Source organism: Gasterosteus aculeatus, chromosome 4 (genome assembly GCF_964276395.1).
Source record: "Gasterosteus aculeatus chromosome 4, fGasAcu3.hap1.1, whole genome shotgun sequence".
NCBI lineage: Eukaryota > Metazoa > Chordata > Actinopteri > Perciformes > Gasterosteidae > Gasterosteus > Gasterosteus aculeatus.
Genome location: NC_135691.1, coordinates 32,416,818 through 32,444,422, shown reverse-complemented (window position 1 = coordinate 32,444,422; position 27,605 = coordinate 32,416,818). Strand labels below are relative to the sequence as shown.

Below are 27,605 nucleotides of genomic sequence, written 5' to 3'. Positions count from 1 at the left end.
TTTCTTCGGCAGAGTTATCCTCGAAATCCTCTTTATAATTATTTTTTTACAGGTGGTGTTTTTTTCATTTTCAACTGTTTCTTCGGCAAACTGTGTTTTTTCTGTTTTCTCCCAAGGAATTGGACCAATCTTTGGCGTGTTTCTTCACGCGCCCGCCGTCCGTTTCAACCGGAACGAGCACCGCGTTTGTCGCACCGCGTCTGTGCCGCAGCGCCCCCGTGTGGCGGGGAAGAACACACTACGCCGCAATATGATGACGTTGATTGATGAATTAATTTATTATTGAGTAAACAAATAAGTTTCAGTTTAAACAGGCTTTAATTGTCTGGATAATGGGCAAAACATTTTTAACCTTTACTGAACATACGGTTTTCGTACTTATGTGGAAACAGCACTATTTTTTAAAGTTATTAGGATGGCTTTCCTTTAGATTCGTGTGTGTCCATACTCAGAAGCTACAACGAGAAAAGCAGGAATTATTGTCTTTTGGTTTTTCTAAGAATCTGTGACTATCGTCCACGAAAAGACAAAATCAGGACAGACGTCTCATCATCGTAGTGTGTGAAGTTTAATCTTAATATAAAATTCACTGACATTACACAACACTGTACATAACAGATTCAATACGTCCTGAGCACATCAATATTTCAGCAGTCTTTTTAAATTCAGAGACCTCCTCACCCGCTCAAGTAAAACTGTCGATTTGATTTACATTGACTTTAAAGCACCAATCTGGAAGAGCACAACGTGAAAAGGACAGTGGCATTGTTCAGAAGTGTTTGGAGTCTGTATCATCTCTGCGGTCTCATCCGTATTGTCATATGAAAGTAAAGACCTTTTTTTATATGTGTCTGATGAAAGCTACATTAGCAAACTCCTCAATTAAAGATTGTAACGCTTGCTTCAAAGTGCTGCGGACAGTAAAAGGCTCAGTTGGACGACGAGTAGAGAAAAGTGTGTAAAAAGTTGTACAGAGTGATAAAAAGAACTTAATATAAAGTTAATACGGCACTAAAAGTGCCCTTAAACATTTGCAAGTGGAAACTACATTATAAATCACATACAGAAACCATCTGATCGAAAGTACACAACAATTTGGCTGTACAGATTGCCAGCTTTCAAAAGATTATTCAATGTATTCAAATTATTATTTAAAGCCTGATTGTTAAAACTTAAATCTCTCCAAAAAGCACCATAGCCTCGGTCTATGCTGGTGGATAGAAAAGGCAAAAGCCATGTGCACAGAACATACACGCCATCCAGTATTTACATTCAGATTAAGGCCGCAGTGTAAATAAAAGGCCCAAAACTGTTTATAGACCGGACGCACAAGATTAACCCTCAAACGCAAAGATGGAAGTTCTAAAACATCACAGCAAAGACGCGTCAAATGCACTTCATTGTTTCTAATGGAGCAACGGACGTACAGTACTCGATATAACAGATCACATGCAATAATGTTCTGATGCCACACGGATTAACAACTATTGTTCACATTTAATGCCAGGATGACATATCTGTACCCTGGTGACATTAACGATTTAAAGGCCTGATCGTACCAAAGGCTGCATGTTGCTTTGCTCTTTTTCAGAGAGACATTTAGCTCAATATTTGCATCTCCACTCTACATCTCGACACTCCTCGAGGGCCGACTGTTCATCTACACTCCCAGCAGACGATGAGTATTTCATTCCCAAAGTGCGTACGTCGGGTAACCGCGTACATGGAGGTCTCCGGCAGCAGTGTCTCACACCACCCGCTGCAGGACGTAGAGGATGCCGATGCTGTCGATGGTGACGAAGGTGGAGAAGTCGGATGAGACGTGGATCCTCTTCAACGCCGTCCCCGTGGTGAAGAAGGTCTGCAAGGCCTCGCCCGTCTCCACGTCCCACCACTGCACAACAGACGGAGACACGAAGACACCATGGAACTCTTATTGTAAATAAGCCTTGTTAATCTTACAAGTGACGCTAAGTTGTTTTGAAGCTTTTCGACCAAACATTTGTCCAATAAAGAAGGACCCCGTTGCTAACGAGTGATCTCAACATCCATGTCAATGGACACCGCTCATCACGGGTCTCTGGCTCGTGTCCGAGATGCTCACACTTGCCAAAACTCAGCACAACTTTTGGGGGCTATGATGAAATCAAACACGACCTAGTTGGTCCACAGTGTCGAGCACACGCGGCACTTATCTGACTTAGAACTCTGGACAAAGACAGACTAAGAGCCTCATATCTGCTGCCAAGGAGACCATGATATATTCAATAGTATTATATTGCCAGACACAAACACACACCCTCAGGCTCCCTTAAACTCTCATGCACACACACACACACACACACACACACACACACACACACCACCCCCACCAGTTTCCCTGAGTGATTCTGTTTAATCTTGGTTTAAAGATGACATTTTCCGTTGAAGCTCCATCTCAGTGGGATGAGTCATCAAAGACATATCAAGTCAATCATTTAGTCTGGCTTGAGTGTATTTAACTTTGACAATGACCATAACTAAAAACCGTCCCTATTCCATCAAACAAAAAGACAACATGAGCTTGATATTGTCGTCTGTTTTTGTTCCGAAGCTTAAGTGGCTCTGCTAGTGTGTGTGTGTGTGTGTGTGTGTGTGTGTGTGTGTGTGTGTGTGTGTGTGTGTGTGTGTGTGTGTGTGTGTGAGAGAGAGAGAAAGAAAGCAGGCCAACTCCTCAGTCTCTCGACAGACAGGCGGACGGAGAGAAAAGGTGGCGGCAACAGATGTCTAGCTTACAGAACAGTCCTCTCACACTCTCACATACACACACACACACACACACACACAAACCTTTCTGCATCATTAAAATGGGAGCCAATTTGCATATCCCCGATATGGCAGCAGAACACAATCTACCGGTGCGTTTTCTCCATGCATTTCACCACAGATTGTTGACTGCAGTGAGCCTGTGTGGGTGTTTGTGCGCACACTATCACGGGCCCAGCGTGTTGCTGCTGCTGCTGCAGGGGCTTAGCCATACTTCCGCTGATTGGTCTTCCTCCAACGCCAGCGTCACAACACACATGTTTGCTCGCTTAAATATGCAACTGCTCCACTGGCGCTGTAAGGGCTTCGCTGCTAATCTTCCACCCTACTCACAACATTTGATGGCGACTGAGAACCAAGAGGAAAGCAGACGGTATTCACTTACATTAGATGGAAGGGGTGTAAACCGGGGCAATACAAAAGAGTTGAGCTCTTTTCTGGAGCGATATCTCTGCACAGGTCACACCCAACATAAAACTGGATCAATGGGCCTGTTGACCCACAGTCTCTCTCCGCTCGACCTTCACTAGAGTCCTTTCACACAGCGCGCTGTGAATCACGCCCGGTGTACCGTTAACGTGCACATCACCTCGACTCATCTGAACATGAAGTATGTATGAAAATATATTGAGTCACAGTTATCACACCCTGTGAAGAGCACTGGACTCGCTCTGTGAGGTCTTTGAAGCACACGAGATGCAAAACAACGGCATCATGCTCATCGTTACCACGATGGGGCCATTTGTCCGCTTTTCTTAACTCGTTATAAACTCAAACATTGCAACGCGCACAGAGGCGCTTGCTCGCCCTGTGGGATGTGCAATCTGTGTGTGAAAAGATCCCGTCAGAGCAGAGTCCCGTTGCTGAAGCGCTGAGATTCTGCAGCAGCGACAAACATCAGAGAAGCTAAACATCGAGCAGCGACAATCTGTGTTTCAGGGTCACGGAAGAAAACCCACAGCATCACGTCGGCCTCCGTTTTAGAATAAAGACAAATTAATCAGTAATTCTTGTAGGTTGAATAAACAGAGCGAGACCGAGAGAGAGAGACAACATTACATTACACGTCAAGCTAAGAGGCGTGATTGATAGAAACAGCAGGTATTACATGAAAGAACGAGGCTCTCGGTTGAAGCAGAATCGCATTTGAATGCTAAGGAAAGATGGCTGCTGGCTGCCAAAACAAAATGACAGCCGAGACCAAGAAATAAAGCTCAGATGCCGGCATGCATGAATACAGGAATAAACAGCCGAACAGACTGAGACGAGCGGGAGAGAACAACAACACCGAAATCCCGGGACAAACAAAAGCAACAGACGAATGGTTAAAGCCTGTGACAAAACCGGATAGAACTCTGTAACTCCAACTGCTTATAGAAAAGGGATTAGCAGAGCGATGAGACAGTGCAGAATAAATGTTTGAGGCGGACGTGCGGACAGAAAGTGTGAAAACGATATTAGCTTCAGACTCGATTCACTACGAGGGAGAATAAAAACACTACGTTTATACAGCGGAGGACGGTGACGGGACCCGACTGGATGCCCTGCATGTTTGCGTACGAGCCGGGGACAGAGGAATACAGAGAGTGTGAGATGGTTTGGGGTTTGAGATGAAGAAAAGGGGGGAAATGAAGGTGCACGTGGGAGAGAAGTAAAAGATTAAACAAAGCAGCAAAGTCAGATCAAAGCTGTAAAGATGCTGTTAATAAAAAAACAAACATTTATCTTAACAACAGCTACACACAAGATGACGTCTCTTCTTCCATAAGGTTTCATCTCTCTTTTGGGAATACGCAGCAGTGAAATGTATGTGTGTGTGCGTGTGTGTGCGCGTCTGAGGCCAAACCCTCCGAGCAGATGGCTGATGTGCTGATACCAACAGCATCACCGTGGGGCTGCTGAGTTATGGGGAAGCGGGTGTTGCTTAGCGCTAAGATGCTAAGTGACCGTAGAGTTGGCGCCTTGTTGCCGTGGAGGAGACGACGTCCCCCTGTTCCACAGTGTGGACATTTGTGTGACTGTCCTGGTCTTTGTTTGGTCTTTGTGGAATGAAATACCACCCACAGGCCTCCCCCCCCCGAGAGGCCGCTGAAATCAACTCTGAGGCCTCGGGACGATGTTCAGCTCTATGTGAATGCTGATGCAGGGCGCACACAGGTGGCGCTCAGCGGAGGTTTGGGAATCGCTCGCAATTTGTATGTAGATTCTAATCAAAAATTCATTTTATAAGTGCAATATGGAGGAGAAAATATGATTCAGACTCAATTTACATGATGTAGGTAGATGAAAACCTGTTGATTAGGGGTAAATAAAATAAACCCTTATTATTGTTCATTGACTTTCATTCAAACAAAAGAATGCAATCTGTTAAATAAAAAATAAAAAAATCACACCAATAATAACATACATGGCTATTTTGACCCAGTGACACGGATCAAAAACGAGTCAGAAAAGAAGAATATCGATGCTAACATACGTCAGCGGTTTTGGTGGGAGCACAGGGGACGGAACCCGCCGGTCACCCAGCTCTTATCTACGAAGCCACACCGCTCTGCAGGTTCAGATAAGCTCTCTCTCACACACACACACACACGCACACACACACACACACACACACACACACACACACACCTAAATCTGCTCCGACAGGCCGTGCCGAAGCCGAATCGGTCTGCTTAGACACCACGTGCGTTCTCGGAGAGATGCTTCAGGTGGGGAAGTAATTCATCTTCCTGCTACATAAATAGCTTGATGCGGAGTCCAGGGGGAACGGGCGCAGTTCCTACACTTTATAAAGAATCGTAACAACTCCTCCGCCAGCACGAGGCTCACAGTGGACGGAGGGAGATTAAAGAAAGAGGCGAAAACCGCTGGAGTAGATTCAGGCGATTTTGTTGGGCCACCTTCATTTCAGAGAGGAAAGCTGAGCGAGTGTGTGTGTGTGTGTGTGTGTGTGTGTGTGTGTGACCAGGCCAAGAGTGTTGCTGAGAGGGAAACGGTGCAACACTCAGGTTGAATTATTCATCCGAGGTTCTAGCCACTGAAATATTGATGCTCAGATAATCCTGTGTGCATCTTTCTCTCGCTCACACACGGCCGTTCGCTCTTCATTTTCAGCCACTTCTTCATTTCCACGGGCGTCAGAGAGGTCGTTCACTGCTCTCTCACACATCGCGTGGCACACACAGGAAGAGACGTCGAGGGAGAAGAGGGAATGAGAAAAGGTGAGCGGTTTGGGAAAAGAGGAGCTAGAAAGAAAAAAAAGATATAACAGCAATATAACATTAATGGAGTGAGTGAGGAACGGAGGAAATGAGGGAGAAAGAACACAAAGCACATATTATTGAGCTCGTTCACATTGACACTTTACGGACAATTTCAGTTAAACTGTCGGGGCTTCCAGGCGGCGATCCCTGAGACAAGCGCATTAAATGACATCATTGGTGGCATGAGTGCAACAATGAGAAAACTTCATATGGATTTATAATATGCAACGAATATACACAGTAATTGTGCTTCTTCGCTGGAGAGTCGGATTCAGGAATATGATGCTGGAGCCGGCAGGCGGTTAGCTTAGCTTAGCATAAAGACTGAAAACAGGGGGTGACGACTAGCCTGGCAGTGTTAACACATAAACTCCATCCTCCATCACTGATCTCCGCTCGGCCTCGTTTCGGCCCGTCGTGTGCCTGCAGCCAGGGAGGCAATTAACCCCGACTTAACGAGCAAACGCGGGCGGGGAGGGGAGGGGGGGGGGGACAAACACGCCCCAGAGACGGATGAATACTCACCAGCCTGTGTTTATAGCGTGAGCCTGACAACCAAAGCACTGAAGCAAGTGAGGAACAACGCGTGCATGTTAGAATACGTCTCTGGAATGAGAAAAAAGAAAAAAGGACGTCCGTGGAGGAGGGGGGGAGGGAGGGGGGGGGGGGGGGAATAGAACGATTGTGATGGAACGGAAAGATGCGCTGTCACGTGCTGTTCTGCACCTCGTGCGCAGGTATTTTTAGAGGCAGGTCTACGCCGGAGCAGCACTGCGGGGCGCTTACTTCTGAACCAGCCTGACGGAGGAAAAGAAGAACTGAGCGGAATCCAAAGTGTGAAACGCGGCCCGAACCGACACCCCCCCCCCCCCCCCTCCCCCCTCAGAAACGACGAGCATCAAAATGTGTTGTTTCCGTCTGCGGGGCCAATTATGAAAGGGGTGCAAATTATCGATTCAAGAGCCAAGCGAGCAAGCAAACCACAAACAGCAGCGAAATCACCCAAGAGGTGGATGTTCGTGTTGCTACGCAAATGTCGAAGCCGCCGGGGGATCAATGAAAGGTTCATGAGCCCCACGAGGGAGCTCAGCCATTGCTGTGGCAAATAACGTGTCCAGGAAGCTTTTTTCAAACATTAAAAAAGAGCCACAAAGATGAGAAAAGAAGAAAGTCAGACGGCTCCCCGGTTGAAAACAAGAACTGACGCAGCTATTAATAAAAGTTCAATCAAACACACTATTTTTAAAGCGTCCTGCGTTCTATTCTGAGCGTTTATTATTTGCAAAAAATGGATATTTGTTGCGCACACATTGCCTGTAGGGTTTTTATTCCTCAATGAAATGCTGAATAGAACTTGCACACAATGCATCGGCTTATGTGTGTGACTTCTGGAGCGTAAGCATCCCAAGAAGAAGGCGAGTGAAACCCGACTGTGGCCTGCGGGAGATTGGAGACACTTAATCGGTCTCATTACACACGGCTCCTGCTGCTCGATACCGCCTTCGTCCCGACGTCCGTCCCCTCCGCTCAGTCCTGCTCGCTGCCGACAAGTCCTCACGTTTGACAGATTCTCCGTCCATCAAACCTCTCTTGAGGGAAGGTCAACGCAACCTTCGCTCCATCATTTCATCATACACCCCCCCACCCCCTCCTCCAAGAAGCTTGACTTTGATATTTGCTGAAGTGACGGCTGGCAGGAAAGGCTCGTTAGGATGCGCTTAGCGACGACGGCTCCGGCAGAGAGAGCCGACCGTCCTGATGGGCTCAAGAACCCTCCAGTGGTCTGAAACGGCTTCAGTGGAACCCGCAGTACAAAGTAAGCTCTTCTTTAAGCGCCACATGCAGCTGCGTGCTAATTTAAGTACCTCGGGAGCATCGGGGTCACAAAAGCGGACAGAGAAAACGCAGAAGAAGAAGTGCAGGCGTGAAACGGAAAGAGCCGGTGTGGGGGGAGACGGGAGGAGTAGAGAATGAAAGTCAAGGGAGCGTGAGAGGGTCCGATAAGGTGAAATTGTGTTTCTTCCCATCTACTCTCCCCCGGGCTCAGCGGATAAGCGATGTCTGACAACACCGGCGGCAGGGGACGACTGTCATCTAAAACACTCCCGTCCATTTTGAAAGTGTGTGTGTGTGTGTGTGTGTGTGTGCACTACAAAAAAAGACAATGTGAGCTGCTTTGATCCTGTTCCAGTTAAGAAGACATCTATGACATACGCCGCGCACACAGTTAGAGGTCCGCGTGCCGGCTGGATCAGCTTGTAAAAAGCTCGCCGGGACACGAATGTCCCGAAAACAAGCGCGCACGCGCACGCGCACGCGCACGCGCACACACACACACACACACACACACACACACACACACACACACACACACACACACACACACACACACACACACACACACACACACACACACACACACACACATCGCTGAGAATCGCTGTTCTCTTTGAATTGACGCATAAACTCCTTCTGGGGCCCATTGCAGGAAAAAAGGTACTGAAGTGTAAATAATGTAATCATATTTCCAAAGCAAAGGCCTTTGAGAGATCAGGTACAGTCGGCGGTATCACACCTTTTCATGTTTTTCATCTTTGCTGGAAACCTCCCGTCCCTGAAAGAGGTGTAATTTTGAAAATGCCAAAATTCCCAACAGACACGGATAGAAGTTGCTGTAACATCGACAGAAAAATTAGCCAAATATTATGTTTCCACAACGACGCCTCTGGTCAGGACGGCGTTACCAACGGCAACGTGACCACTAACCAGTGGGGCTAACAAACAGGGATCCAGGTGGAACCATAGCACGCTAACAAGCTCCGGTAAAGGATTTCTCTCCCTGATTTTAGACCCTATATGCACCTGAGAAACTGCTCCTGATGTTGGAAACATCTGTGTCAATATCTGCGGCAACATGACGACTTGGTGTGAATTACTCCGGGTGCAGTCGGGACGAGCCTTTTCACACCAGCCGCCCCCCTCTCGGATCATGGCACTGTGACAGATCGTCTCGCAGCCATTTGGAGAGAGAGCGTGTGTGTGCGTGTGTGTGTGTGCGTGTGTGTGTGTGCGTGTGCAGAGGCCAGGTGTGAGACAGGTACAGTGTTTCCTGGCAGGGCCCAGGGGTTCAGAAGGGGAGGGGCACTGATGGGGGTCAGTGCGGGATGCAACAGCCTCTCTGGTCCAGAGGGCTGGACCGCATCACACACACACACACACACACACACACACGGAAGCTCAGAATTGTTTTATGTGTTTATCTTGTGATGGGAAGAATCGGCGATAAGAAGTGCAAGAAATGTTTAATGAAAAGACTCTTCACAGGTGGCTGCACACAGCGGGGGATTGGAGCCCACGCAGGCCTCACAACCGCACGCTGCTTTTAATTACACTCACACCATCCACTGGACCATACAGAGAGCGAGAGGGATGAAACAGGGAAAAGAGAGGCCGGGGGAGGGAGGGTGGGTCTGGTTAAGGAAGGAGTGTTGACAGAAACAAGTAAAAGACAGAAAGAGGGCGACGAGGCCGCCTCTCCCCACAACCGCCGCGCTGCAGCGAATCGACTAATCAACGACGAGAGCGAGCCGTGGGAGACGTCGCCCCCGCCGCCACTTGTCCCGCCCTGTTAGCGGCCGATAACACGCAGAGCCGTTGCGTCGGATGACTTAAAAACACGCCGTCGCCGTCAGGTCGCGCTTATTTCCTTCGGGAGTAAATTCGCTGCAACATAAACTAACTTTTATTATTACATCAGTGGACGTTGTTATGGAGTCGATTGATCAACTCTCGATTCTTTAGCTGCTAAATGCTCAGCAATAAAGATATCAATCCGCTCTGAGGACTATTTTTCACATTACAAAGTATTCTTACCCACTGTTAATAGAATTGTGTTGATCAGTGCAGCTTTAAGCAGTTTAGTGGTCTTCCTTTACACTGAAGAAAAAGTCATTTTTCACAGTGATTTCAATATTTTTCATGTAGTAGTTACTGTAATTTGGGAAAAGAAATGTTTTGTTTCTTTTAAGTCTCGGAAGTAGGAGCACAACCATTTGTAGAGTGAATGCTTTACAGCAAAGAGCTTATTGGTTTACATAAGTTTTATTTTGAACACGACTTATTACTTTTCAAGTGGTAAAAACTGATTTCAAACTTTCTTGAAAAATAGAACAGAAAAAGTTGGTCCAACACAAGAGCTTTTACGGGATTCCAGCCAAACTTCAATATCATTCAGTCTACATCCATGATCCAAATGCACATTTAATACAATCCCACTGATCCTCCATAATGAAATCTCTGCCTCGCACCATCTGAGGAGGAATACAAACCAAACACCCTGATGACGACCGGCAGACGAATGCCGAGCTCCTTTCCAAAGACTGACAGAAAAATAATTACAACGTGCCGTGATTTATTTAGACGTCGGTAAATATTTCATCGCAGCGCACTGGTGTTCTGGCTTCATACGTATACGAGCACGCGCTTCTCTTTTCGATGTCACATGTAGTACTCAGAAAACATGGAACAGCCGTGGGATGAAAAGGGGGATTAATTTCTTAAATATCAACTTACTGACAAGCTCGTTTAAAATGTCGCATTTGAGCGCAAAACGCTGTGATGTGTTCGCCGGTTTCTTTGCAACCGGCGAGCGCGGGGATTCGCCTTGGCAATAATCATTAACCCAGATTATTAGCACGCCGCCTCCCTCCGCAGTCTGTGTATCATCCGTCATAAGAGGCACGCGCTCCGTCAGGATAATCACCGTGACGGACGGGACGGCCTCTCGTCGCCGTCCGGCCGACACACAGAGCCATTAATCAATCAAAGCTCTCCACTCGGGGGAGGGGGGGGGGGGGGGGGGAGGGAGGGAGGGGGGGGGGTGTTCACAGGCGCAGTAATCCATCAGTGCTCCTCACATCCACCCGCGAATCCGTCAAGTCAACGCGGCTCGCTCAGGGCGAGAGAAGTGCGGCGCGGGGAGCAGAAAGGCAGGGCAGTGGAGCCGAGGAGCGATTCGTTCACGGTGTGAGAAACAAACCAATAAAGTGATTCATTTGATTGATCATCACAACATATTAGTAGACCCCCATCTGGCTGGAAGCCTCAACAATCTCAGTAGCGTGTGTGCTTCACATTGATCCGAGCGCGACCTTGTGCTCTTTCCTGTTATGAAGGCAGTAAATTAAAACCCTTTAAGTCTCCTTTCTCACACATGATGTCACGCTACGGTGTCTGCGGTCCTTTCTAATAGCCCACCGAGGACTTTGTCTCCACCAAACAGAATGTAACTTAAGGAAAACGATGTGGTTTTCGAACCCCGTTATATAAAATCAAAATAAACTGTGTATATAAACTGTGACATTGTTGTTTTTGGCCACAACTTGCTCAGCGGTTACACATCGGTCGACCCACGCAGGCAAGTATAAACAAAGGCGTGCGTGCACGAAGCGACCCCACGCGCCGTATCAGAAGTAATCGGAGACATGAAGCCTCATCGATCAGAAGCGCTCTTCCCTGGAGGATTACATCATTGCAAGCAAGTAGCCAATCAGAGCCCAGCAGACTGTCCGCTGCGTGAACCCATCTCCGGTAAAAGGGAAGGTAATAAAACCCAGATACACTACACACCCCCTCACCCCCCTCCCACACTACTCTGGTCACGTCACACAGAGGCATTTATAACCCCCCCCCCTCAGGTATTTAGTGTTTTTATGTAAACCTCCACCACTGCAATGCTCTTCTAGTGAGTGTAACAACGGTGCATGTTGCCGTATTGTTTTTTACTGAAACACATCTCACTGAGCTCTGCCTCTCACGTATACAATGCATTTGCAGATTGTGCTGCATAACTTTGGAGATGACTTATTGTTTGCAGTATATTCTGAAGTTTGAGTGTGGGCAGGAAGAGGAACAGTGAATTTAGTTGCCAAATACCAGTCTGTTGCATAATATATTACTTATATTCTGCTGTAGTGGATACAATACTGCCATATATCAAGAAGTCGTTGTTAAAACTACTTTATATTTTATATTTCTAGCACTGACTTTTGGCCCCCATGTTCTGCTTCGCTGTTGATTCTCTGCTGAAAGCCTTACATCTAAAATGACAGATTCAAAAAAGGCTTCGAAAGGACTGCAACGCAGACCTGCAGCAGCAGCAGGAGGAGTCCGGTCGCGTGTATCTGCCTACCTTGATGTAGCCGCCAGTGGAGACCAGCAGGCCGTTGTCCGGGGAGAAGTGCAGGTCGGTCACCCAGCCTCCGTGGAGCGAGTCCATGCCGTCTTTTCCGTCACGCGAGCAGATCCTCAGCAAAGTGCCCTCCATGACGCTCCACAGCTGTGATGGACATTACATTACATTACATTACATTACATGTCATTTAGCTGACGCTTTTATCCAAAGCGACGTACAATAAGTGCATTCAACCATAGGGTACAAACTCAGGAGAACAAGAAACAAGAAAGTGCAATTTCCTCAAATAAGCGAATTTACAATTTGCTATAGATGAGTGACGTCACAAGTACAATTTAAGTGCTGCAATTTGTTAGTCTTTAGTCGAGGTAGAGTCTGAAGAGGTGTGTCTTTAGTTTGCGGCGGAAGATGTGAAGGCTCTCTGCGGTCCTGATGTCTTCAGAGAGCGCGTTCCACCATTTCGGCGCAAGGACAGCGAAGAGTCGAGACCTAGTCGAGTGTTTTGCTCTCAGTGAGGGAGGGACGAGTAGTTTTGCAGATGCAGAGCGGAGAGTGCGGGGTGGGATGTAGGGTTTGACCATGTCCTGGATGTAAGCTGGACCCGATCCATTCACAGCATGGTACGTGAGCACCAGTGTTTTGAACTGGATGCGGGCGGCCACCGGTAGCCAGTGAAGAGAGCGGACAGCCGAACAGAATACACAAGTCCTAAAGTCAATGTCGCTGATGAATAACGGTGATGCCCGACTTGACTTAAATCAAACGCTCGAGACCCATGGTGCAGAAGAAGGAGAAGAAATGAATGTTCTTCCTCAGAAAGGATAGTTAGATTGTTTGGGATTCATGCTAGCTTGGGATGATTTATGTTTGTATATCTAGCGGTTACGACTTGTAGGCTTTTGAAGGATGCTTAGGTCACATGATAAGGACTAAACGCCATCTGAAGGTCATGATGTTTTGCTTGACAAATTTCTATTTCTAAAAAAGGTCAAGGGGAACCTTCGCGCCCAATAAACAACCTGTGCAATGAGGAGCATTTGTCCTGATATTCAGGGAGAATCGAAATGAGAAACGACGCATAACGCACCTCGGACATGCAAAGATGGTTGTGCAGCACATCATGTCGATTGCAGCTGTTACGCGACTGTTCACATGCCACATTTGACAATGACACATCACACGCACAGCTATATTTAACACTTGGCATGCTTTTGTGCGGAATGACTCACATTTGTTTCCATAGAAACAGGGGTGAGATTTCAGTGTGGTTTATGTAATTGGATCTGATGGGCTAATGGAGCCGCTCAGCTCGGAGGCCACCAGGGGGAATTAACCCCTTGTTGTCTGCAGGCTGACAGGGCGCCGAATCCTCTCTGCCTTTCCCGCAGTCAACCTCGTCTCTTAGTGTGTGTGTGTGTGTGTGTGTGTGAGTATCAAGGGCTGCCGATTTAAAAGCCTGTGGGATCCAACTTGGCAGCCCGAGTCCTCTCCTTCCCCTCCCACTGTCAAGACGTCTCCTCCTCTTCCTGCGCTCTTCATCACAACCTCCTCACACAGCCTGCACCTCCTGCAGCTCCCGCTCCCCCAGAAGGAGCCCTGCCTCCTTTCCTTTCATCCTCACCACGGCTGCAGCTATCACGGTGTGTTAGTAAGCACTTTCTCTGTACGAGCGATGAGGTGTAATTACGGGCTGATCTCTGGAATAAATGTTGACTGCCGTAATTGAGTTTTTGGATGTTGCGTTGTCAAATGTCATCGTTTCGCACTAACAAGCCGTGTTCGGTGTGTGGACACACAGGTGTGAGTAACTTGAGGCAGACAGCTTATGTAGATTTCTAACAATGCTGCACAGGCCAAACGAGCCTGGATCGGCTAACGGCAGTAAGAACTGGAAAAGGTTAAAGGCGGAGCGAGATGGGTCGGTAGGCTGCAATTTATAAAAAACAACATTGGAAGTCGGCCCGTCCTCCTCGGCAACACCACAAGCGCACAAACCCAAAAGACGGCGGTCAGTTCTGAAGGAGCAGCTCAGATTTTCCTCCGTCTGGAACGAGCTCTTTCGTCTCCCTTTGTGTTGATGTGAGCTTACAATCTAGTGGCTTCGTTCTTAGTTTTTTCTTAAATAAAGATTGACAAAAACACAGAGATGTACAGACAAAGCGATAATTGAGAGGGATTGTTTTCCGCACGCACCCGAATCTCCCCATTGTCGTCTCCCGTGGCGAGGCGGCGGCCGTCCCAGGAGAACCGGCAGCTTCGGACGCAGTCTCGGTGGCCGCTCAGCGTGTGGACGCACTTCCAGGTCTCACAGTGCCACAACTACAAGAGAGAGGTTTGCATTAAGAAGACTGAAAGCAGACATTTCCAAATGAATGTACACACGCCGGGTTAATGCAAACAAACAATCTGCTGTGTCGGATACACACGGCAATAAAACTGATGTGAGTGACTAACTCCCCTTGGATGGAGTGTAATTATACATGCCAACACAGGATTATATAATTGAATAACGGGTAATAACAATATATTTCATTGGTCTTATGGAGATGAATAGGAGTTAATAATAAGGCTAAATGTTGTTTCAGCTCTGTATCATAACGACAAAGCTGTTAATGACTCTCTCTCACGCTGTTAAGCTCCTCTCACTTTGATTTTCCCTCCCTTTACTTTTGGTCCCTCATTCGTTTTTCTGTTTCTCTCCATTCTCTCCTTGCCCCCCCCCCCCCTCCCCTCCTTGCCCCCCGTCGATCGCATCCTGCGTCTCACAGAAAATAACACGGCTCATAATTAGACACCTCATTTGGAAGCCGGCTAACTACGTCTGCACGCGCAGTCGCATTCTTCTGAAGGTCAGCGGAGAAAGAAAGAAAGAGAGGTGGGTGGGTGGGTGGGTGGTGTGTGTGGGAGGGGACGGGGGGGACGACACTCTCGGCGGAGTCCTTTTACCTCCACAGCGAGGACTATGTGACTGGCAGCTCACCAGCCAACACACACACACACACACACACACACACACACACACACGCCTCATCTTTGCCAAATCCATAAAACACACATTCTCTCTCTCGCCACCATCCTTTTGGCAGACGCCAGGTTGGCCCCGTTCTCTTGACAGTAAGTGCCGACCAAATCCAGATTCCCACGTGACATCCGGGGGTTGAACAAAGTTTTCCCTCTTCGGGCGATGAGTCGTAGGAGCAACGGTTTTAGAGCTGTGAGTGGGGACGTTTAAAAAAAGAAAACACGTGTCCGGCTGTCAAAGTCACTCCAAGGTCGAGCGCAGCAGTTGTTGTTGTTGTTAAGCTGCAACGTGGCTCATTGACCTGCAGCTGACTCACCGGGCCCGAGGCTTTCTGCCGGACGCTAATCTCTGAGGCCCCTCGCTGCAGTCCCAGATACCTCCCGCCGCGAGGACGCGCCGCAGTAATGAGCTGTTACCAGCGGCCCAAACAGATATATCTTGTGTGTCTGTGTGTGTGTGTGTGTGTGTGTGTGTGGGTGTTGGACCTTAGCTGTGTTGTCGGCAGAGGTGGTGGCGAAGAGGCATCCGTCAGGCGAGACGCGGCAGGACAGGATGGCGCCCCGGTGCGCCTCGATGTCCTGCAGCTTCGCTCCACTTTCTACGTCCCACATCTTCACAGTGGTGGAGAGCAAGTGATTATTTCATGAAGCTGTTGTATCACGTGTGTGTGTGTGTGTGTGTGTGTGTGTGTGTGTGTGTGTGTGTGTGTGTGTGTGTGACAGGGCTCCACCTTGACAGTGCCATCAAAGGACCAGGACAGCAGTTTGGCGTCATCGGGGAGAAGAGAGAAGCATCTGACCTGCTCCTTGTGACCCTGCAGCACTCTGCACTCCCCAGACTGCCACCTCCACACCTACAGGGGGCAACAAAGGAACAAACCGCATATAGAGTACCGAAATATACGTACAGCAGAGCAGACTATTTTCAGTCTGCTGATTTCATCCCTGCACATCCGTCGGCTTGTTTTATGACAGGCAGGTAAAAGGGGATCCGCGGATATCAAACTGGAGGGCGGGACACGCAGAATCCTCCCGATTGGATGGATCCCAAAGGTCAGAATCCATCACCAGCTGACAGCGGTGCGGTTGCATCTCTTTACATTCCCTCTGCGTCTGCGTTAACGTCTAACACACACGCTTCCATTTCCCGCCGAGCACTGATGTCAAACAGCGCGGATTTGACCAGCTGCTGAATAAGCGGCCGGCGGCCCGAGAATAGCAATGGCAGCCGCCGCACGAACGCGGAACGCGGTGCTGCGGCGTCGGGAGAGGGATGGGAGCGCTGCGGTGGATGGTCTGTCGGACGGTGGGAAAAAAAAAAAAAGATGAAGAAGCAGGAGGAGGAAGAGGAGGAGATGAGAAGAAAGCGGAAATGAGCAACAGAGCATGAACGGTGGGGGTTGACGGACCATAACGGCCCCGAAATACACACACACACACACACACACACAACCAGCTGCACACCGTCCACACGAGAGATGAAGCGCTATCGAGGGCAGCGTAGCCGAAGGCGAAGGGAGGGGAGATGGAAGTAAAGGAGAGAAAAGAAGGGGGGTGAAGAGTGGAGAGTCAAAGAAGCAGAGCGGGTGAGGGGGGAGCCCGCTGAGTGGGCAGTTTTTAAGGTGAGGAATAAAAATAATCAATCGCGGGGAAGAGAAATGACAGCCGGTTATGGCAGGAGGTGAAGGATCACGCCAGGAATTAGGCCCAAAAAAAAAAAAGACGGCGTGGATGAGAGGGGGAGGAAAAGGGAAAACCGGGCAGAAAAGGGGGAGTTATGGGGGGGCGAGGGGGGTTTGGTCTTTACCCTGATGGTGGTGTCCTCGGAGGACGTGAGGAGGGTCCTGCCGCTCTGGCTGAACCGGCAGTGAAGCACCGTCTTGGTGTGTCCGAGCAGCGTCGCTAGCAGCTTCCCAGAGGGAACCTGCAGCACCTGCAGGGAAGAAAAACAAACATTTAGCGCCCCAGAGGCAACAATCAATAATGTTTACCAGCCAGGAAAGAGGCTCTGTGATGAAAAGTCACCAAAAGTTCTTTATTAAATTCATTCCGAGGGAAAACGTGGACGTCGGCGCCAGAAGAAGTCGACACAGAAAAGTCACACGGCGAGGGAGCGAGCCGAGCAGATCAGAAATGTTCCGTTTGTTTTTTCTGGGTTGACTACATTATTTTCATGACTAAGCACTTTTTCCTCCGCAGTTTTTGTCAACAAAAAAGTTGAACTGGGTTGCCATGAAATAAGACTCTGGACATTAATGACACGCGCAGGATGAATTATCGTGACTTTAGCTGTAGCTTTACTTCTAGCGGCAAATCATGACGCAGCATTGTGAGCATGTTAGCATTAGCCAATAGCAGGGCGGAAGCGTCTCGTTGATATGTTTATATATTACGTGTTATAAAATATCAGACATTCCTTGGAGGAGGACAATATCTAAAACTATCCTCGGATAATGTTTATCTGATTGTGGGTTTCCGGCAGCGTCCGGATTAGTTGAGTATTTACGAGTGCAATCAATGAATTCTACTTATCAATACCAAAAAGCGCTAATTAGGGTGTTGAGAGGGGACACATGGTTAAAGATTAAAAGTGTAATTATAAAACTCTTTTGCAGCACTTCCTTCAAAGCCTCACATGTTTCTTATTATTAACTTTGGAGGACTTTCATAGTGATGAAAAAAACTCAAAATACCGCAAAAATTCAAATTTCATTTAAAACCTGGGAATAAAGCACACACACACACACTGTAAGTAAATGAGCACATGTAGTTTTGAAAAGTACAACAACACAGAGACGCACACAGTGCTTGGGATTCTACCAGCCACTAAAATATTTAACGTCTCACGGGTGTTAAAATGTCAGAGCGGACGAGGCCTCGCTCGGAGTCATCGGGAGCGTTTCACAGGATCCACGCGTGCGTTATTTGGGGCGATTCCTGAGACACACACACGCAGATGTTTGTCTTTCCCTACCTGCGCGTGTAAAGCCCTACAGCCAGCATCGCCCCCCTGGAGGAGGCCAACAGGCGTCGCATCCTGCAGCCGACTGTCTTGACTACCTGCGAGCGCTGCTACGTTGCACAGAACACACACACACACACGCGCACTTTTCCAATCGCAAAGGATCGCACAGTAACTTTCTGTCCTCGCCGCATCTCACAAGGACAAAGCTTTTTTTTTTTCTTTCTTCATGATAAAAGGAAAAGAGCACTGCGGTGGTCAAAAGCTCCAGGAACCGACCCGGCTAGAACCGTGGCGCCCTCTGGTGTTTGCTCACGGGGAATACCAGAGAAACATCTGCGTGGACGCAACGACAAGTTGTATCTTAAAACTAAAAAAAGGTTTTGTAATGCCTTACTTGGGTATAAATTAAGCTTATTTTCCAAATAAATGTTAAAAGGAGGGGAGGAGTTCTCAAAATAAGCCGCAGAACATAACGCATTGGTCCACCACTGACCTCAAGTAGCGGTTTAAAAATCGTGGCTTTGTTGTAATTTTTTAACTGTTGCAAAAAAGGCATTTTCTGTGCATCAAGTATCACATTATTTTTCAATGCCCTTTTTTGTTCCCCCCTGGTTTTAAGAACTTTGGTTTACTAATGGAGACGTTCTTCTTCAAGTCCCCTCGTCTGCTAATCCTCACCTCTCATATGTCTGGGGCCAGGAGCACAGTTGTAATTAAAATAACAAACTCCTGTATTCATTATGACTGCACGACCTTCTTATTTCATTAGAGAAGTCTCTGCTGTGTGGCGCTGGCTGCTGCAAGGACACCTCAGGGGACTGTGTGCATATACGAGTTCTTACAGATGTCTGGGATGTCCCAGGGAGATACAAGGGTGACGGAAAAAAGTAAAATGGAAAGGAACCTGAACACACAAAAAGATGCATCCCTCAAACACATACACACAAATACCTCCCTGTTCTCTCCTTGTCGGAGACCTACGGTGGCTTTCATGTCACGTAAAAACTCAAAAAGGGCGTCCGAGTTTGCCCGAGTTTTGCTTGGTTCCTAATTGTGGACTCGAGTCTGGAAGTGTTGTCTACCTGCACGGTGCCATCTTCCTGGCCCAGGGCCACAGCGGAGGGCTGTCTGCACATGGACGTACACCGGATCCTGGACGGCTTCTCCTCCGACTGGAACAACACGGATCCCGTCCGGCCGTCGCGAACCTGACACACACACACACACACACACACGACACCATGATGAAGGCACATCCCCGGTGCATCGCTCTTTGATTCATTCCTTCAGTGCCTCCATATTTTCTCCTCCAGCTCACCTGCAGTCGGTTGCAGTTGTCTGCAGCGGACACTATGATTTCTTCGTCGTTGAAGAGAACGTCGGAGTCTCTTTTCAGGCAGACAGCCGAGGTGGTGTGCACCTTGTTCGTCTCCCATAACTTCAAGAAACAGACAGGAAAACCACAGAACATGCTTAATTGCTTATTTGTAACTTGCATTAAAGCAGAGGAGTTCATCTTTGGTGGGAAGATGCAATTAAAAACGGTTTGCATACACTGCGCTGAAACCGAACAGCTGGCGAAGCGAGAACAGAGTCAACCTGTGACGTCCGCGCTTAGCACAGGCGTTGATTCCACAGGCGGTAATTAGAACAATACCGACGGTATCCGCGGAAGAAAAGCTGCTCCGCTAATGCCGACGCGGCACATGGCGAGGCGGTCTTACCCTGACAGTCTGGTCGTCGGAGCAGGAGAGCAGCTGTGAGCCATCACGAGAGAACTGGACACGCTGCACCCAACTCAGGTGGCCACTGCAGTCCGCCATCTTCTTGTTGGCCTCCAGGTCCCATAGCTGTAACACACACTGCTGAGCATCTATTCAACCTTATATTATCATCCTCTCCGGGAAAGTGTTCAGCAACGCATCAAAACGAGGCATACTAATGGGATTTAACAAAAAGGACGTAAACACGTGTTGTTGTGAGTAAGTTCCGTACCTCCACAGCGTAGTTTGAGAACGCGATCGCCAGCAGGTTACTGGTGGGACAGGCGTGACAATATTGCACCGTGCTCAGGCGATTCGTTCTGATCTCCAGCAACATGTCCGATGTCTCCACGTCAAACACCTGAGAAACGCCCAGAAAAAACAAGTCAGACCGGCGTCGTGTCAGGACACAGCGAGGCCCCGTTAGGCATATCCAAGAAAGATGCAAGCGTTGTGTAATAAGTCGATGGTTATACTCGTTTAGAGATGAGCTCAACCAATACTTGCTCTGTGAGGCCAATAACAACATGTGAACATCGGTCCCCCTGGTGGACCAACCACGTAATGGCAAACCTGTTTCCAAATGACCTCAAATATATTTTTGGCCTTTTTGTATTGCAATCTATCAATGCCAATATAGTGCATACATCAGCTGATAATATCAGACCCGCCAAAGTAAAGGTTAGAATCTACAACAAATCAACGGAGTGTGTATTTAACAAGTCTGTATTGACCTTTAATGCCTAAAAAAAGTATCATCTTGAGCAAATCCGCGACATTGAGGGTCCTTTCCTTTATGTCGAAAGGAAGTGGGGCGGGGGGGGCTTACATTTAACGCCAGGTCACACCCTCTTTAGATTCTGTAGATACTCTCGTTTACATTAAACGGCAACAAGGGCAGTGAGGACGAAAGTGAAACGCGCGCTCACCAGAGCAGCGTTTCTGGCTGCACATATGATGCGTTTGCCGTCAGCCGTCCAGGTGCTGCACTTGACGAGGACCTCTTCATCGCTCTCTGCAAACGCGTCTCTCACATTGATGGTCTTCCACTCGTTGGCGGACGACGTGTGGAACAGCTGCACACAATACAGCTGTGTGGTTAGTTAGGTGCCCAAATACCTACTTATTCGGGGCGGCTTTGGAGGTAGCTGGCTGCATGTGGGGGTCACCTTAACGGTGCCGTCGTTGGAGGACGTGGACAGGTAGGTGTCACTGGGGGAGAAACAGCAGTGGTTGACCGGCTCAAAGTGGCCAAAGATGGTGTTCTGGGACGACGGTTTGTTGAGGTTCCAAAGCTGCAAAGTACGACAATAACAGATACTTAGAAACAAGGGGGCATGGCACTCAATGAGGGGAAGGAAAAGGCAAACGTGTGAGATTTTAAAAGCAGCCAACACCGTTGCCCACCTTGGTATTCAGGACCTTGTCGTTGGAGCAGGTGGCCAGCAGCAGGCGTGGCGTCGTCGAGTTGGTGAACTGACAGTGGTTGACCTGCTCCTCGTGCTCCTCCTCAAAGACCCTGAGCAGCATGGCTCTCTCCACGTTCCACACCTGCAGGAAGAGAAGCACAGTTTCAAGGACGCTGCAGAAGAAACGCTGAACTTTGTGTGTCCTTTGCTTGCATGCTGCTGCGACCAAGTTGCGTCACTTCTGGGCTGACCTTGACTTTCCTGTCGCTGGAGCAGGTCGCTAGGAGACGGTCGTCAGGGGAGAAGGCACAGCAGAGCACCTCGTCGTCATGGGCCTGGATCTCCATGAGCTTCTCCCCCGAGGTGCTTTTAAACACCTGAGTGTGAAAGAAGTAACTAGTTGTGCACCGTACAGTAAAATTGATAGCGATTTGGAAAAGATATTATTTTTGCTATTAAAGTGGATAGATACCTTGAGCATCTTGCTGGCTCCACTGGAGGCGATCTTGGCTCCGTCTTGCGAGAAGCAGGCGGAGTAGATGGAGCCCTGGTGCGGGTGGATCACCAGTCGGGACAGACTCTCTACACTGCCCTTGTTCCTGAAAGAAATACAGAAAACATACATTTTAGTCAACCCTGGGATGACTATCACACATATTCTTGAATTTTACCTCCATAACTTTATGATAGGGCCAAATAGAAAACTTATGATGAGGTCATTGCTCTTTCCTCTAGAACCATTTCTAGTCTAAGTAGAAGATCTATTTGTTGAATATGGCTAAATCCATTTCTTAGCGGAATCAAATTAGCTTTCATACTCAATGCGGCTGCAGAAATCTTCTAAAGTTGCATCGCTTGATTTCAACTTCATTACAAGAACATCCACAGTAAAACACGTCCTTGCTTGCTTACAGCCACTCAAAGTAGAGCTTCCCCGTTGTGGCCCGGTCACGTGCTTGCAGCAGAGCCTGTTTGTAGACCTCGGATGTGCGTGGCTGAGACAGAGCCAGCTGCACCACGTCAGGGAACGGACGCTGCTCCAGGTGGTGGCCGTTCAGAGAGAGGAACTCCTGGAATTGACTCCGCGTCTCAGAGTTCTAGGGGGGACAAAAACACGAGCATGTTACAACAACAAGAAGCTCATGGAGGTCCAACTTCAAACTTCACCTTCCCCGTATGTGGTCACAGGTCATATTTCGATGAAGGAGAAGGGGTGTCCCCCTCACCTGCAATAATGTAAATGATTCAACGTCACCGCACTTCATACACAAAGTTCCGCTGTCAGCTGACCTCTTTGTCCAGAATGGGTCCATACTCCACGTAGTCATTGATGAGGTAAGCCGGACCCATCAACTGGGCCTTGGTGCTGACCCAGTCCAGAGAGAACATGAGCGAGTACAGCTCCTGGTCAGGGAAGGGCACGGAATGAGACACGGGAGATAAAGTATTGTAGATACCAGCTGTGCACCTGTGCTTGTGTGTTACCTGGAAGAGGTTGGCTTTGGCCATGTGGTAGGTCAGGAATCTGATCCAGTAGAGACATTCCTCATCTCCTGAGGTGGAGTGGGCATCTTTGTAATGCTGCTGGTACTGATGCACCACTTTACTATGGAGGCTCTGAAACACACACACACACACACACAAATGAATGTGTGTCAGCCAGCTAAAAGCAAAAAAAATAAATAAAACGGTTTTAGCTTGTTGCGTCGCATCCAAACTGACCTCGAGCTGGGTGCGATTCTGCTCCACCAGGAAGTCCAGCTGGAGGTCATGGAGGTAGTACAGGAAAGGTTTATTGTGACTGTCCACGAATAGCAGAGACTTGTTGACAAACTCCTCGAGAATGTCCTCCACCTCCTCCGTCTCCAGGTCCCACAGAACAGCCAGCACCTGGAAGGAGGGTTAACACTGTAGCACCTTTGGAGTGAAGGTCCATTTCCTTCATTTTAATTTCTATATAGAAACATTGTGGCGATAAGTGCCAGCTAGACCATATACAACAATGAAAAAACACCAGTTTAGGAAATTCAGGGTGTGAACATTGCGCTTGTTGTGCAGCCAAACCTTTGCAGGGACTTTGGTGTCCTTCTCCAGCACAGTTAGGTCCTTGTAGAATTCTCGATGTTCGTCTGGTAGGACTTCGATGCTCGCTGCCATGGCTTGGTCGAGGGCGTCGTAGTCGTAAGACGATGACTTCCTTATTCGCTTGAACTGCTTCTGCTGCAACTGGCCGAGGTAGTAGCGCCAACGGTTGGGTTTCTCTCGGAGTAGAGCCCCGATAAGGGACACCACCAGTGGGGAACCTGAGACGGATGCACATAGAATCAGAAATGTGTCTGCAAAAGGCAAAGCTCCAAAATAAAAAATGTAAAAAGAGGATAACGCACTAATATTTGATGACCCTGTAAACAAGATCTTTGATATTAGCAAATGCAGAATTGAATCAGGTCTTTGTTTCTCTTATGAAAAAAGAACCAATCAAATATTTTAATGGTGTATGGCAAATTATATATGTAAAAACATCTGGAATATATACGGCTTGCATATAGAGAATGCTTCAGTTTACAGACCTTTGCATTCTCTGACAATGCTGCGAGCCTCCTCGGGAAGTCCCTTGAGTTTGGTTTTAGTGTACAGGGCAAGGATCTCCAGTCCCTTGTTTTCATCCAGACCACTTTCCACTTCCACCTCGTATCTGGAGCCTACAAGATAAAAGGTAAAACACATGAGCTATAAGCTGTGTAACATTTTGGTTTGATTGATTCAAGTGTGCATGTGTTTGGTGTTGAGAGTAAAAACAGAAAACAGGGCACGTACCACTAACAGAGTCAGCAAGGCTTCTGTTTCTGGTGGTAAAAAGTATCCGACAGTGGAGATCAAACGCCTTCAGCACTGTGCTGTCCCAGATGTCATCTAGAATCAGGAGGGATCTGAAGGAACATCAGAAACAGTCGAGTGATCAGAGACATGGTAACTGTGACAAACAAACAGTGTTTATCTCAGTATCTCAGTATTCTTCATTTATCTCGTTATTTCAGGAAAATTAAAAAGCAGGCAAATTATTTTTTTATGCTTGTGGACAATTGAACAATGATATGCATCTTAAAAAAAATAAGAACACAAAGCTGATCCTGTCGATCTGAACATAAAGCCACCTTGGATGTCTGCGCAACATGAGGAAGCGCAGACGCTCCTTGGCCTCGTCCAGAGAGTTGGGGGGCCGGTGGAGGGGGTGGGAGTCAAGGCTCTGCTCCAGACGGAAACACAATGATTGGATCTTCACCAGCAGGTCTGGTTTGTCCAGCTGGCCGATGGACAGCCAGTGGATTCCACCGGGAAAGCAGTCTGCAGATGGAGGAAGCAGAAAGGCATTGAAGTGAGGCAAGAGGCGATAAGCTACGGAGAACGAACAACCAAGCAAACACTTTGAGATTCGAACTTTTGTCAGCCAGTGAAAGACTGCTCACCTTCGATGAGTCCATGGTGTCTGGCCGCCTCAGCAGCCAGGACGGATTTTCCCGAGCCGGCCATGCCGAAGACGGTGACCCAGCCGGGCTCCTTCTGCAGCCGGTAGAGTTTCTCCCTGACGCGGTTCACAAGCTCTGGTCTGCTGACAAACACCACCGGCCTCTGTGGGACGCCCCCCTCACTGAGCACTGTCTGCACTGTTAACACAAACAGGAAAGGGATTCACGGAAAATATTAAAACGACAATAGAAGGCAGAAAAGTCCAATAACATACTTTTTTTTAAATCTCACCATGTTTAGACTTTAGTAGCCAAACACGTCCAACCAAAGTAGCACATTCAACCCAAAACCACCATGAAATGATTGAGCACCGCCACCCTTTTCTCACCGTAAGGCGTGCAGCAATCAGTGGAGCGCTTGAGACCCTCAGGTAACCCGAGTGGGAGGTCACGATGAAGCAGATTAGCCAAATCGTTGTATCCCTCCTGGACCATTGCATTGTAGAAGGAGATGTAAGCACGGTTGTCCTTCATGAGCAGCAGCGCCAGCAGAGCCGCAGCCTGATCCTTCCTGGAGGGCTGGTGAGGTGGGGGACAGAGAGGGATAGAGAGAGACAGATTACAGTTTAGGCATTCATTTCATAAATAACAGTGTATTTCTATTTTGGAAAATTGAGTTGTTGCAAACAGGTATGATTTGCCATACTTAGAACCGAGAACGCTTTTAAATAAAAGTATGACAACTCACTATAATCCCTAAAGCAATATAAGCTTTGGATTCTCAAGACTGAGACAGTTTCTAAGTAAATGTATGAAAACTCCCAAAGCCCAAGATGAGGAAACGCCCAGAGGACCATTCTGGAAGTTAGAATATGCACGTAACAGTGGGCAAAATCATGAATAACTCCTTCACCTTCCCACCTTAAGCTGAGGCTCACCTGATTCTTTATCCTCTCCTCCTCGTCGCCAGTCAGCACGCCGTCAGTGACCATGTGGTCCATCAGGTAGGGGGGCTTGATGTCGTCCTCCAGCCGGTGGCGAAAGCGCATCAGACAGCTCCGCGCCCCTTCCTCCAACGCCATCGCTACACAACACGCCGATCATGCAGGATCCTGTTTTTACTGCAAATCGATAGGATTATAATACATAGTGCGTTCTCCTACCATAGGCCTCGCCCTCTTTTAGAGAAAATCTAGTTTCATACAGTGAAGTTGGGAGACGCATTGCTTAACCCACAACACCTTTCTGTTATGCTGAGTCAGGTAAGGGATTTCCCCAAATTGTTGCCACACATTTACAATATCATTGCATGATGTCATTTTGTATTTTCCTGACTTGGTCTCAAACACGAAGGCCTATATAGATGCAAAATCACACGTGATCCACAGATTTTCCCGTTAATTATATACATACTGGTTAGTCGCCTACATGACGTGACCGACTTAAGCAAACATACAGCACACTTTTATTTGATGCGTTTACAAAACACAAAAAGAGGAACCGGAAGATCTTAAAAGTGAAACAAAAAGAGGCAGTCAAATGATAACATAGATGATACAGAAGCGACTTTTCCATGATATTTTGTTCTAAAGTAGTTAAGTCGAAGTCTGGATAGCTTACCGACCTGGTTGGTATAACTTTTAATGGATCATTTCTCTTGAACAGGATCAATAACATTTAGGTAATAAAATAAAATACACCTACTTTCAGACAGTTCAGCAGGCTTTGCCACTCAATGTGAAACTGTATATAACTTACATACTGTAAGTCGGGGCTTGACTTCAGTTAGCTGTTACTTCTGTTATCGGTTATCATTCACCTCCAATAGACTGACGCACTCTGCTCCTTTTAATACTTAACGTTATCTCGACAAGTTCACCTCTCACACTCACTGACATGCTGGAGAATGAGACAAAGAAAGTAACCCCCAGTAAATACTTACAAATATCCTTTTGTTTCTCCGCCGTGAAAGGTCTACGTTGAACTGTATATTGATTTACGCTTATAAAAGTCCAGTGTATGAAAAAGCAATTTATTTATCTCTGAACGTTGTGCTACACGCCCAATTTTGATAGAAGAGCTTCCTGGTTCGCAACAAAAACAACTACCCCGCTGTGAGGCAGCCAATTGCGTTGCCAGCTTTGAACCACGTGACTGGTGAGGTCACGCACTTCACGGATTTGTAGCTAGGCAAACTCGTGGTGCTTTCACGGACTCCTCCTCTGCTCGTAGATAGGTGCACTTACACATTGCTTTTGCCTTTTTCGCTTGAGCTTAAACCGCTACTCGTGTGTAACTAGTATATCCAAAAGTTGTTGTGTCGGGTATTTTTTTAATCTAAATTTGTGACACACTCTCAATGCTTTCAGTGTTGGCTTTCCGTCATTTTAAAGTCCATTATTTGTGTGTAACTCTATTATAACGTAAAGTTACTGGACTACCTTGAAGCTAACATTACTGCCTGGTGACAGCACGAATTGAGAGCGTGTTGTTTATTCCGCAGTATAGTGATGCACTAATGCAATTATGTGTGTAGATATATGAATGTATGAGCTCTCCGTTCACCTGATTTTAATGCAGTCTCTGAAATATATTATATAAATATCATTCTAACCAATTAAGTGATTATCTGTTTTGTATAATTTTTAAAGGCATGTCTACATTTCCACTGCTTTTTCATTCCACCATCGCTCTTATTTTTATTTGAGTTTGTGAT

At 47.6% G+C, this 27,605-nt stretch overlaps 1 protein-coding gene across 6 annotated transcripts; it reads right to left on the bottom strand.

The window, feature by feature from the left end:
- Window positions 1-549: 549 nt before the first annotated feature.
- apaf1 (apoptotic peptidase activating factor 1) lies at window positions 550-27,032 on the bottom strand. 6 transcript variants are annotated; one of them, XR_013467278.1, is made up of 28 exons: window positions 26,832-27,032; window positions 25,828-26,010; window positions 25,279-25,468; window positions 24,890-25,087; window positions 24,578-24,767; window positions 24,240-24,352; window positions 23,993-24,124; window positions 23,487-23,725; window positions 23,145-23,312; window positions 22,908-23,039; window positions 22,713-22,826; window positions 22,335-22,519; window positions 21,895-22,021; window positions 21,674-21,799; window positions 21,421-21,564; window positions 21,183-21,308; window positions 20,943-21,089; window positions 20,246-20,374; window positions 19,975-20,115; window positions 19,569-19,688; window positions 19,333-19,458; window positions 17,093-17,218; window positions 16,017-16,139; window positions 15,603-15,897; window positions 15,320-15,476; window positions 14,458-14,583; window positions 12,262-12,408; window positions 550-1,894 (listed from the first exon to the last, which is right to left on the bottom strand). XR_013467278.1 is itself a non-coding variant. In XM_040174068.2 (27 exons), exons 2-27 carry the CDS (start codon window positions 25,969-25,971, stop codon window positions 1,748-1,750), a joined length of 3,786 nt encoding a protein of 1,261 aa, XP_040030002.2. In that variant the 5' UTR covers window positions 25,972-26,010; window positions 26,832-27,032; the 3' UTR covers window positions 550-1,747. The 6 variants fall into 6 exon arrangements, 5 of the variants coding, with proteins under 5 accessions (XP_040030002.2, XP_040030004.2, XP_040030005.2 ...); XM_040174068.2 differs by lacking the exon at window positions 15,320-15,476 and having other exon boundaries at window positions 15,772-15,897; XM_040174070.2 differs by lacking the exon at window positions 15,320-15,476 and having other exon boundaries at window positions 15,772-15,897; window positions 19,975-20,112.
- Window positions 27,033-27,605: the final 573 nt, after the last annotated feature.